Below are 12200 nucleotides of genomic sequence, written 5' to 3'. Positions count from 1 at the left end.
CATGCACCAGCTCTGTGATCTGGGACAAGTTACTTAACCACTCTGAGCCTTCATCTCCTCATTTCTAAAATGGGGGTAATAATAGCATCAACCTCACAGAGTTGTTGTGAGAATTAAATAAGTTAATATAGCTGGCCAGCCCAGAGGATGTTCTATATAAGGGTTAGTTGTACCAGAAGCATCTCCATCACCTTTGTGATATTACACGGAAAAACCCTGAGTCAAGAGAACTGGGTTCTAGTCCTGATGGCTATTACAGCTGTGTGACCCAAAGCAAGTCACTCCCCTCTCTTGAGTCTCAGACTCCTGCTCAGAAAATAAGGCAGCCAACTAGCAGCCTCCAGGGCAGATTGGGTCTGGGCCCTTGTCTTCATTAACTGACTCAATATTTAAAATACAAAGGCTTCTTCTCTCAGCTGGAGTGCCATGCAACAGAGCAGCTCTCTCTGGATCCTTAGGGCCCCCACCATGGCCTTCTGTCCGCACTCACTTGCCTGCTTTACCGCCAAAGCCCCCTGCATCTCTGACCCCTGTTCAAGGGGAACGAGGGCAGAACTCCAACCTCCCCCTCCTAACATCTCTCAGATACCCGAGACCTCCCTGGACACACATCTCAGGATCAACCCCACCTGAGCACACCCACAGAAGGCCTGGGACCCTGCAAGATGAGGACCTCTGGGGAGGGACCCTGTCAAACCAAAGCTCCATGGAGCCCAGAAGCCCCATCTCAGCCAGTGGGTGTCAACACTGCCCCTTCACAACAGAGCCAGGCCGGTGGGCTGAGATGGAGCCAAAAGCCTCGGGGTGGGGAGGGGTCTGTAGGTCACCTGTGGGGTGGAACACCCCAACCCCAGCCCTTGGCTGACTCCTGCCTCACTGGGCTGCCTGGACTCTGTCCTGGGGTGGCTTCCTGCCTCTGGGGAACACAGGAAGCCAACATTGTTGGGATCTAAATAGCCTTTTCCTCCTGGCCTCGGGTCGGAAAATGAGCACATAGCCTCGGTGTGCACCTGACCCCGGCGATAAAACGTCTGCGAGCCGGGCAGGCCTCTGCTCCTTCCCCAGCTGGCAGAAGTCTGCCCAGCTGCCCACCAGACCTCACAGCTCTTCCCTGCCTTGCTTATTTCTGTGGCCTGGCCTGGAGGTGTGTGATGGTTTATATTAGTTGTCAACTTTCAGTAGACTGTGAGTAAAGCACATTACCGGCCATAACGTGGGTGGGCCTCATCCAATCAGTTGAAGGCTTGAAGGGCAGAGACTGAGCTCCCCAAGAAAGAAGGAATTCTGGCAGCTTTTAGGCTTGAACGGTCACTCTCCCCTGAGTCACCAACCTGACTGTCTGCCCTGAAGATTTTGGACTTGCCAAGTCTCTACAATCATGTGAGTCAGTTCTTGACAATAAATGTTTATCTATATGAGAGTCCCTTGGACTGCAAGGAGATCCAGCCAGTCCATTCTAAACGAGATCAGTCCTGGGTGTACATTGGAAGGTCTGATGCTAAAGTTGAAACTCCAATACTTTGGCCACCTCATGTGAAAAGTTGACTCATTGGAAAAGACTCTGATGCTGGGAGGGATTGGAGGCGGGAGGAGAAAGAACCGACAGAGGATGAGATGGCTGGATGGCATCACCGACTCAATGGACATGAGTTTGAGTGAACTCCGGGAGTTGGTGATGGACAGGGAGGCCTGGCGTGCTGTGATTCATGGGGTCGCAAAGAGTCGGACACGACTGAGCGACTGAACTGAACTGAACTGATCTATCTACCTACCTATCCATCCTATTAGTTCTGCTTCTCTAACGCAAGATGACTTGGGGTGGCAGGGGGAGTGGGTATGGTGTGGCTCTGAAGCTGAAGCAAGAAGAAACCTTCTAGGTCATCCCATCCAGTGGTTTTGGTTTTTGTAGCCAAACTCTTGATGCAGCTGGACTCTTACATGGAATCTCAACGATGTTGTTTAACCGCTAAGTCGTGTCTATCTCTTTTGAGATCCCAAGGACTGCAGCGCACCAGGTTCCTCTGTCCATGGAAGCTTCCCAGGTAAGAATACTGGAGTGGGTTGCCATTTCCTTCTCCAGGGGATCTTCCTCACCCAGGGCTTGAACCCATATCTCCTGCATTGGCAGGTGGAATCTTTACCACTGAGCCACCAGAGAAGCCCCCTCAATGATATTGTTGTTCAATCGCTAAGTCGTATCTGACTCTTTGCAACTGCATGAACTGCAGCACACCAGGCCTCCCTGTCCTTCACTGTCTCCCAGAGTTTGCTCAGACTCATGTCCATTGAGTCGGTGATGCCATCCAACCATCTTATCCTCTGTCATCCACTTCTCCTGCCTTCAATTTTTCCCAGCATCAGGGTCTTTTCCAATGAGTTGGCTCTCCACATCAGGTGACCAAAGTATTGGAGCTTCAGCTTCATCATCAGTCCTTCCAATGAATATTTAGGGTTGATTTCCTTTAGGATGGACTGGTTTGATTTCCTTGCAGTCCAAGGGACTCTCATAGTCTACTCTAGCACCACAGTTTGAAAGCTTCAGTTCTTTGGCATTCAGCCTTCTTCATGGTCCAACTCTCACATCCATCCATGACTACTGGAAAAACCATAGCTTTGACTAGACAGACCTTTGTCAGGAGAGTGACGTCTGTGCTTTTGAATATGCTGTCTAGGTTTGTCACAGCTTTTCTTCCAAGGAACAGGCGTCTTTTAATTTAGTGGCTGCAGTCAATGATATTGGTTGGCATTTATTGAATGCTTGTTATGTGCCAGGATCTGTTCTGAGCACTTTACATATATTGTCTCAGGTAATTCCCACAGTAACTCAAGGAGAAAGGTTCGCTGTGTGTCTTATTTTAAAGGTTAGGTAACAGAGGCACAGAAAGATGAAGCAAGCTGTTCATCTAGTAAAAGTTGGGATTTGAATCTAGGATGTCTGAGCCAAATGCAGGGCCACCACACCATTCTGCTCGCTGATATATTTAACTCTTGAAACCAAAGCTGCTCCAAGTAAAGTGGGCAGAGGTTCCAGGGCCCCAGGTCCTTAAGCCTACCCTTGATTTCCCCCTTTTGCCTACCTTCTCAGGCCCCTGAAGAACCTTATAGCTCCCCTGGAACACAGTTTAGAACCTCAGATCTAGTGCAACCCCTCGTTTGGAGAACCAGAAAAACTAGGCCCAGAGAGGTTAAGTGTCTCACTCAGGGTCACACAGCCAGGCAAGAGGAAGCCAGAACTAGAACCCAGTGGCTTCCCGCTTGACCAGGTTGCTTCCAGTGACTCCAAGAAGGGAGTGACTGGGACACAGGCTGGAAGCTGGGATTCCCAGTAAAGAGGAGAAATCTCCCTGAAACAAGGTTTCCCCAAACCCAGCTAGTGAGGGCATCTAGGTGGACTTGTCCCATTAAGGGCTGAAGCATCTTCCCAGGTACATCCCACTCTCGGGGACACTGCAGGTGACAGCCCCCACCTTGCAAGCTACCAGATGAAGACGGGGAGAGCTCTTAAGTCTGGGCCCCACTCAAGGCTGGCTGGCAGTCTTGGGCTCTTGAGCTGCCATTCTGGTGTCTTCCCTTGGATGTCAGCCTGGCGGGAGGCTGGGGCCCTTGGTCCAGGCCCTAGACTCCCTGGAGCACTGCCCACCCCCCCAGGAACCTGTGGGAAACCCTCTGTCTGGACTGAGGAACTCCTACACATTCTTCAAGATCCAGACAACATATGGATTACCTACTGAAGACTGACAGGAAAATCTGCCGAGTCAGAAGCAGCCTTTCACACACACTGGGCTCTGGAATTGTCCAAGAGCACATCTGTCTTCATAGGTTAGGAGCTGGGTTTTGGCTCCAGCATGACATACAGCCCAGAGGGGCCCGGTTCTTGACTGTCAGATGGGTGCACGCCTGCACGCAGGTGGTGGAGGGGCAGCCTACGTTGGGAGAGTTTTCCAGACTCTGCAGATGCCAACAAGGGAATTCTCCAGAGCCTCCCACAGTCTGGGCTTCAGTGGATATTCTTGATCCAACACTTTTTCTGAAGATGAGGAAACTGATGCCCAACGGGGGAAGAGATTTATCTGAGCTCACCTGGCCTGTGCATGGCCAGCCCCAGAAGTCAAGGCTAGGCCACTGACAAAGGCCCCAGAGGCCTCTTCTCCCACTGTCTCATCCACCTCCATCTCCCCACGGGGAGCCTTAGTCCTGACACCAGGGCTCACTTTACAGCCACACAAAGAATCTCAGTGCTCCTCACAATGACCCCCTCAGAGAGAGGACTGGGTTTATTATTAACACTTTGATACCTGGGAGGAAACAGGCTCAGTGCACCAGAAGACCGGCCACGGTCTCATGGCCACTACCTGTCACGCTGGCACTCACGTGTCCACCCACCTCCATTCTGTCTGCCTCGTTCACCTTTGAGCTTCTCAGAACCAGAACTAGACCCCGGGTTCCCTGATTCTCTTCCCGACCTTGTCTCCCACCCCACCCCCTTCAGCCATAGTCTGTTAAACAGTGAAAGGCAGGCACGGGTGGGGAGCTATGGGGCAGGGCAGCCCGTGGGAGACAGGACCCAGTGCCCTCATCTCTCTAGGTCTGGGCTGGTGTTCTCACTGCCCCTGCCTGCAGCAAAAGTTCCCTTAACATTGCAAGCCCCATGGAGACTGTGCATGCAGGGCCTTAACACTCAACCCTGAACCCCCAGCCACAAATCCAGAGAGTCACCGTGTTGCAGCCCGAGACGTGAAGACCAGAAGAAGAGCTAGTTCAGTTCAGTTCAGTCGCTCAGTCGTGTCCAACTCTGTGACCCCACGGACTGCAGCACACCAGGCCTTCCTGTCCATCACCAGCTCCCGGAGTTTACTCAAACTCATGTCCGTTGAGTCGGTGATGCCATCCAACCATCTCATCCTCTGTCATCCCCTTCTCCTCCTGGCTTCAATCTTTCCCAGCATCAGAGTCTTTTCAAATGAGTCAGCTCTTCGCATCAGGTGGCCAAAGTATTGGAGTTTCAGCTTCAACATCAGAACTTCCAATGAACACTCAGGACTGATTTCCTTTAGGATAGACTGGTTGGATCTCCTTGCAGTCCAAGGGACTCTCAAGAGTCTTCTCCAACACCACAGTTCAAAAGCATCAATTCTTCTGCGCTCAGCTTTCTTTATAGTCCAACTCTCACATCCATACATGACTACTGAAAAACCATAGCCTTGACTAGATGGACCTTTGTTGGCAAAGTAATGTCTCTGCTTTTTAATATGCTGTCTAGGTTGGTCATAACTTTTCTTCCAAGGAGTAAGCGTCTTTTTATTTCATGGCTGGAGTCACCATCTACAGTAATTTTGGAGCCCCCAAAAATAAAGTCTGCCACTGTTTCCACTGTTTCTCCATCTATTTGCCATGAGCTAGAGAGCACAACAAATCCTTTGGTTTGGCCTTGGAGAATTGACCCCTCAGCCAGTGAACGACCTGTGCAACCATTTCTGGTGACCCTGGATGGATGGGTGGGTGGATGGATAAATGGTTGGGTGGGTGGGTGGAAGGAGGGAGGGAGAAAGGGAAGGATAAGCAGGTCTCGTGCCACCATGACCTCCTGGTTCCAAACCACAGAGAGTCGGTCCACTTCTGCATCTCCCACAATTAAGCCCAGTGGCCCCAACCGTGCCCCCAAACCTGGTGACCTCACCTGTCTCACTGGGGGTGCACACGTGGCCTGAAGAGCAAGGAGTCTTCTGTCTTCCCTTGCAGGGCTGGAGGCCCCAGTTCTGACACCTGCTGGTGCCTCTGAAGAGTGGCCCCTGCTTCTTCCTTCTCGCCACTCATTCACTCAGAGCTGCCAAACCAGCCTGGCAGCCCTCTTGGCCACCTGCCCTCCAGTCTGGTTCACACTGGCAGGGCCAGGCTCCAAACCAGATGAGACCCGGGACATCTTTGCACACCGTGGGAGCCTTCCATTCACATGGAATCAAAGCCCCTCCTCCACCCAATCCCTCTAGCCAGGTCATCCTGGGAACCTAAGACCACAGACTGTCACAGAATGTGCGGCCAGAGTGCCCGAGGTCACCTGGTGAGTGTGTCGGGACTTCCTTCTACTCCCAGCCCTGTGCCGCCTCCTATCAGAGCAGTGTTGTGTGTCACTGGGGTGAAGGGAAGGAGCACTGGGAAAGGAAGGAAGGAACTGGGGGTGGGCCAGTGGCTAAAAGGAGCAGGTTCAAGAGAAAGGATGAGGTGGGGGCTATGAAGCAAGCAACACGCAAGAGCCCACCTTAGGCAATACCTCCTTGACTTCTCCCAGTTCGGTTCAGTCACTCAGTCATGTCCAACTCTTCGACCCCATGGAGTGCAGCACCCCAGGCTTCCCTGTCCATCACCAATTCCCGGAGCTTCCTCAAACTCCTGTCCATCGAGTCGGTGATGCCATCCAACCATCGCATCCTCTGTCGTCCCCTTCTCCTCCCGTCTTCAATCTTTCCCAGGATCAAAGATGGGAGAAGGGGATGACAGAGGATGAGATGGTTGGATGGCATCACCGACTCAATGGACATGAGTTTGAGTAAGCTCCAGGAGTTCGTGATGGACTTCTCCCAGCTCTGACTCTTAAGCACCATCCATCTTCAGAAGGTAAAGAATCACCTGCAATGCGGGAGACCTGGGTTCAATCCCTGGGTTGGGAAGATCCCCTGGAGGAGGGCATGGCAACCCACTCCAGTATTCTTGCCTGGAGAATTCCATGGACAGAGGAGCCTGGTAGGCTATAATCCATGGGGTTGCAAAGAGTCGGACACCACAGAGCAACTAAACACATCCCAGAAAGACCACTTGGGAGGAGGGTGCCACCATGTGGCTAATTTTGGTATTACACATGTTCCTGCTGGCCCCCTAAAGACAGTCTGGGTGTTCCAATCCTGCAGTTAAGAATCATATAAAACTCTGCCCTTGGTCTGTAGCAGGCTTTCCTGGAATGCCCCCCAAATGCATGCACACATTCACACACTTCCATCCACCCACTCCGACTTCAACACCAGCAGAAACTCCTCATCTAGGAAGCCCTCCTTGCCCAGAGAGCACACACGCTGGAAACACCACTCCGACCCAGCCAGCTACGTGTCTGGGCAAGAGACTTGACTACTTGGAGCCTCAGTTTCTTCGGCTGTAGAACAGAGATGACGCCACCACCTCCCGGATGCCATGAGCCCTGCATGAGATCACGTGTCTGTGTGCTTCACTACCGTTTTCATCACTGTTCCCTAGGGTCTCACACCCATCTTCCCAGCCCCACTGGGACACGGGCATGGAGGGAAGGGAGGGGAAGAGCCCAGGTAGAAAGAAGCGCGTGAGTAAAGGCTCCGGGAAAGAAAGAGCCTGGCGCTTTGGCATGTCTGACATACTTGGTGTACTCGGGGAGTAGGGAGGTGCAGCTGGTTTCACTGTGCACTTGTGGGGCTGGGGAGACATGGGTCAGAGAGCTGGTGAGGGGCGAGTCCGCCAGACTGCACGGCTGCAAGGTGTCTGCGCTTTGCCTTGAGGGCGTGGGGGCTCCCAAGGTGAAACCCAGGGAACTGACACCGAGTCTCAGGGAAGCTGGCACGGAGATGGGCTGAGAGGGTGGGTCGGGATGTGAGAGGCAGAGGGGCTTCCATCAGTCGCCCCGGTGAGAAAAGTCACCTAAGATGAGATGCTCAGGGACTCAAGCTGTATGTGGCGGGGGAGAGGTGCTGGCGATTGATGGGAGACGACAGAGGGAGGCAACCGGTGGCAAGAATGTGGGTGATGGTGTCAGTCGCCGAGACTAGGCACAGGGGCCTCCTGCTGATTTCACCGTGTGATCTGAGACAAGACACGGACTCCTCTGGTGGCCGTGACAGCCGAGCCCGGGCCATTCCAGGAACACGTGAAAACAGCAACTGCAAAAGCCTGCCAGCCAGCAGGCCCTCTGCCGAGGCCAACCGGGGGCCTCTTAGACTCACCCTTCGGTTGCCACAAGGGAAGGACTGTGGCTTGGCATCTTTGCAGTATTCCCAGTGCCAGGCATGCGCCCCCAAACACCTTCCACACGCCCTGCACACACCAGCCACACACCAACCACATGACATCCACAGGCCAACCACACCCCTTCACACGCCCTCCATACTCCAACCACACACCATCCACCTGCCACCACATACTATTCAAAAGCCTTCCCCATGCCATTCACATGCCATCTATAGGCCACCCCCATACCTTCTTCATGTCATCCACACACAAACTACATGCCGTTTCCATGCCATCCATCACCTGACATGTGACATTCACACACACCTACCTGCTCGCCATCCATGTGCTCAGCCTCTCCTCCCAAATGACAACCAGGCACCCGCTTGGAACCCCAAGGACATCCCAGCCCCACCAGGACCCCAAGCCTCTCATTTCCATGAAGACATGCTCCCCCTCCCCCATGGCCCCGCCAACCACTCACCTTTGCAGGTGCAGCCCTCCCGGGTGATGACCTGTCGGCAGATCCCACAGGGCTTCACTTTCTTGAAGGTCTTCACCTTGAAGTGGTGAGTCTTGGGGGCCTCCAGGTCCTCTGGCTGTGAGAGAAGAGACACAGAGGTCAGGCTGGGCTCCTGGGGAAAGAGCCGGGAGACCAAAGGAGAAGCAGGCCAGCACTGGGGAAAGGAGAAGTGAGAGCCCCTTCAGCGGTGAAGGGCCTGAGCCCATTTCTGGAAGGAGACGCCCATGGAAAGAGAAAGCTATGGGTGTGACCCAGACTCCCAGATGGCGGTGAGGCTCAGACAACCAAAAACCCCAGCATCCAGGCACCACAGGCTTCTCCACGGTTTCTTAATCACTTTTTCTGTATTAGCAAAGTGCACTGATTTTAAATGTACTGCTCAATACAATTTGACACATATATGCCCCCTGGATTCATACCCCTGGAGGCTCCCTGGTGACCATCTCAGTCACTATCACCGCAAGGTAAATACTATTGACTTCTGTCACCAAAGATCCATTCTGCCGGGTTTTTAAACTTCATACGAATGGAATGACACAGTATATACTCTGACACAGTATATACTCCTCTGTCTGCTTTCTTGGCTCAGCAAGAATCTGTGAGCTTCGTCCCTGCGGTCACACAGAACAGCAGCTCCCCCTTTTCCCTGCTGCGTGGTACCCCACCGTGCACACGCAGCTAGCTTGTTCATCTGTCCCACTGCTGATGACCCTCAGCGTTTCACCCCTGTGAGTGCCATGCCCCTCAGTTCTCTCTGGAATCCCCATTATTACCCCCTGCCTCAGCCCAGAAGTCTTCTTCCATCTTTATTTCTATTTCCTCTTGTTTACAATATGAAAATATCAACAGGTTAAATATCCTTATTAAAAAATTTTTTAGCTGCATGCAGCAGGTAGGATCTTAGCTGCCTGACCAGGGACCGAACCTCCACCCCTGCACTGGAAGTGTGGAGTCTTAACCACTGGACCACCAGAGAAGTTCCTAAACATCCTTTTTAAAATGACACCACCACACACATGGGATGCGAGACAGGCTGGGAGTCCAAGCCTTCTCTGTGTCTGGCCTTCTGTGAGTTCTGGGCCAGCCACCGGCCTACCACTAACAGGGGCCTCAGTTGCCCCCTCCAGACAGTGTGAGGTTGGGCTCCACACCCCCTTGTGACCACAGGTGTAGACACACTCTAAGTCACAAAGTCACCCATGCTGCTTAAGACCCCCTCCCTCCTCCCACCCGCAGCCCCCAGCCCAGGCACAGGCTATTCCAAGGGCACCCCAGGAAATCACGCCCTGAGTGCAGATGCCATTCCTCTCCCAGGCACCTCCCCCTGGTGTCTGACTGGATTTATTCCCCAGCTCAGGCAGCAGGGGCCAGTAGAGCACAGACTCTGACGCTGCCCCACCGGCTCCCCAGGCACAGAGCTTTCCAAAGCCCCTGGCACACGCATGGACACACAGATAGGGCTGCACACGCCATAGTTCCAGGGAGAAGGTTCTTTTTCGCCAAGTCCCCCTCCTGGTACCCCAGCCTGAGCCTCCCAGCTCAAGGTGCTCAGGGGACGGCTGGCAGTGCCCCAGAAAGTTCTGACAGCAAATAGACACACATAAATGTACGCAAGGCCTGTAGGTTGGAATACAAACCCAGCATGTCCAGGGCTCGCAGCTGAAAGCCCTGTAGCGCTGAGTCCCGGGTAAAGGAGCCACGAGAGACACAGAGAGGAAAACGGACGAAAGGAGAGGCAGAAAGCCAGAGAGGCAGAGGGAGAGACAGAAACAAAAGAGAAAATACGAAGAGAGACAGAGATAAGCAACAGTCGGACAGAGAAGGAACGAAAGAGGATCAAGATAAAGGCAGAGACAAGCAAGCACATACAGAGGATGAGAGAGGTTAGATGGAAGCACAGAGAGCCTATAAAGGGAACCAGAGACTCACAGGGGAACAGACAGACGAAAAGGACACAGGAGCCAGCTTGAAGGGGCTCCTCAGATCGGGGAAGATGTGAGCATCACAATACATCATGAGAGCAATGATACATCAAAATACATGCTGACAGTGATGACAGTCCGTGCTGACATATGAAACAAGTGAAAACACTGGAAGCCTGGGGAGGAACAGAGCGTTTACGAGGCTCAGAGCACCTCCCCACATCACGCTTATACATGACAGAGGGGAAGAAATAACTCTGCCTGGCAGGCTCCACGTTAATCAAGTGATCAAAGCTAACGTCACCGGTAACGGGATGAGTGGAGATCGTGCGCTAGGCAGCAGATGGAGTGAGAGCAGAACATCACTTCTGCGATACTCCTGCTGAAGACACACAAGCTGAATCTAATCAGGAGGAAGCATCGGACCAACCCCAGTGGAGGGGCAGTCTACCAATGAATAATAATCTGCCAAAGTGACAAGGTCACGAAAGCCAAGGAAAGGCTAAGGAGACTTCCAGACTGAAGGAGAGTAAAGAGACCTGACAACCAAATGCCACCACTGGTTCTGAACTGGATTCTTTCCACTCCCCTAAAGGACATCATGAGGACAACTGGCCGATCTTCAGTGGAGCCTGAGGATGAGCAGGTGGTCACTCATCAGTGTCAACTTTCTGACTTGGATGGCTGTGCTAGGTTAGGTAGGGAAAGTCCTTGTAGGAAAATAGGGCTGTATTCAGAGAGGGTACAGCGATGGGTCAGCTACTCTCAAATAGTTCGGGGGTGGAGGGGAAGGTTCTCTGCACTGTATTTGACACTCTTCTGAAGTTTTAGATTGTCTCAAAGAGACAGACAGACTATATGCTGAGATGGTGGGGAGGCAGAAGGGAGCAGAGATAAAGCCCAGGGCCGAGACAAAGAGAGCAGAGGGTCGTGGAGCAAGCAGGTGCAGAAGCCCAGCAGTGCCCCCTGTTGGCTGGACCAGGCAGCGGGACCCAGGTTCTGATGCTCCAGACACTTTATTCTGGGAGCTTCAGCTGAGGCTGGTGAGGGAGTGGATGAGAGTGCGGGCAGGGCACTGCCCAGCTCTGGACTTGACCCCGTACCTCTTATCCCACACCAGGAGGGGCAGATGAATCCTCTCCTATTCTGAGGTCTCACCTCCCGTGTTCCCATCTCAGCCCCCTGCTGCCAACCTTCCCAATGATCTCTGTCATTGACCTTCCAGGGAGGAGACCCAGCCCCTGTCAACTGCAGCAGCCAAGGCTTGGATGGGAGGAGAAGCAGGGAAGGGATCTGGGGTGCAATTTAAGGCATGTCTGAAGGGGCATGCAGGAAGCCCTAAAGCCCAATCAATCATCTCAAGCCTACTCTGCCCCCGGAAGCCTGCCTCTCCCACCCCACTAAGTCAGCAAAGCTCCCCATACTAGCTTATCCCCCAGCCTTATCTGCCTATGACCCCACATCTAGTCCTTCCTCTAAAGTCCAGGGAAAGAGGCCTCACCACGACAGCAAAGTTAGGGCAGTGGAATCTGCCCAGTAAACAGAAGAGGAGCAGGCTGGCCTTCCAGGCTGACCAGCAAACACCCAGTCTTCTCCTTGGGTCCTGGGCTTGCTTGCTCTGCTTGGCCAACTCCATAAAGACTGGTTTACAAAATCTCCTCCCCCATGGGCTTGGAGAACAGAAATGAGGTTCAGAAAACATGCTCTCTGGCATCGCTCACGGCATCTTTGAGCTGCCCTGGGTGATGGTCCGTCATACTCCTGTCCCCTATACCCACCCCATCCTGGTTCTC

General features: G+C 53.1%; 1 protein-coding gene across 7 annotated transcripts in view; it reads right to left on the bottom strand.

The window, feature by feature from the left end:
• The window catches only part of TNS1 (tensin 1), a 244910-nt gene that overhangs the window by 189756 nt on the left and 42954 nt on the right, over window positions 1-12200 (bottom strand). For all 7 annotated transcript variants that reach the window (XM_055397230.2, XM_055397229.2, XM_055397231.2 and 4 more), the window contains exon 2: window positions 8447-8561. In XM_055397230.2, the coding sequence (XP_055253205.2) occupies window positions 8447-8561 (115 nt within the window). The remainder of the gene's footprint in view (window positions 1-8446; window positions 8562-12200) is intronic.

Source organism: Moschus berezovskii, chromosome 2, assembly GCF_049115385.1.
Source record: "Moschus berezovskii isolate FMDL1 chromosome 2, NW_MosBer_1.0, whole genome shotgun sequence".
Classification (NCBI taxonomy): domain Eukaryota; kingdom Metazoa; phylum Chordata; class Mammalia; order Artiodactyla; family Moschidae; genus Moschus; species Moschus berezovskii.
Note: the sequence above shows the minus strand (reverse complement) of the source record. Positions and strands in the feature narration are given on the sequence as shown.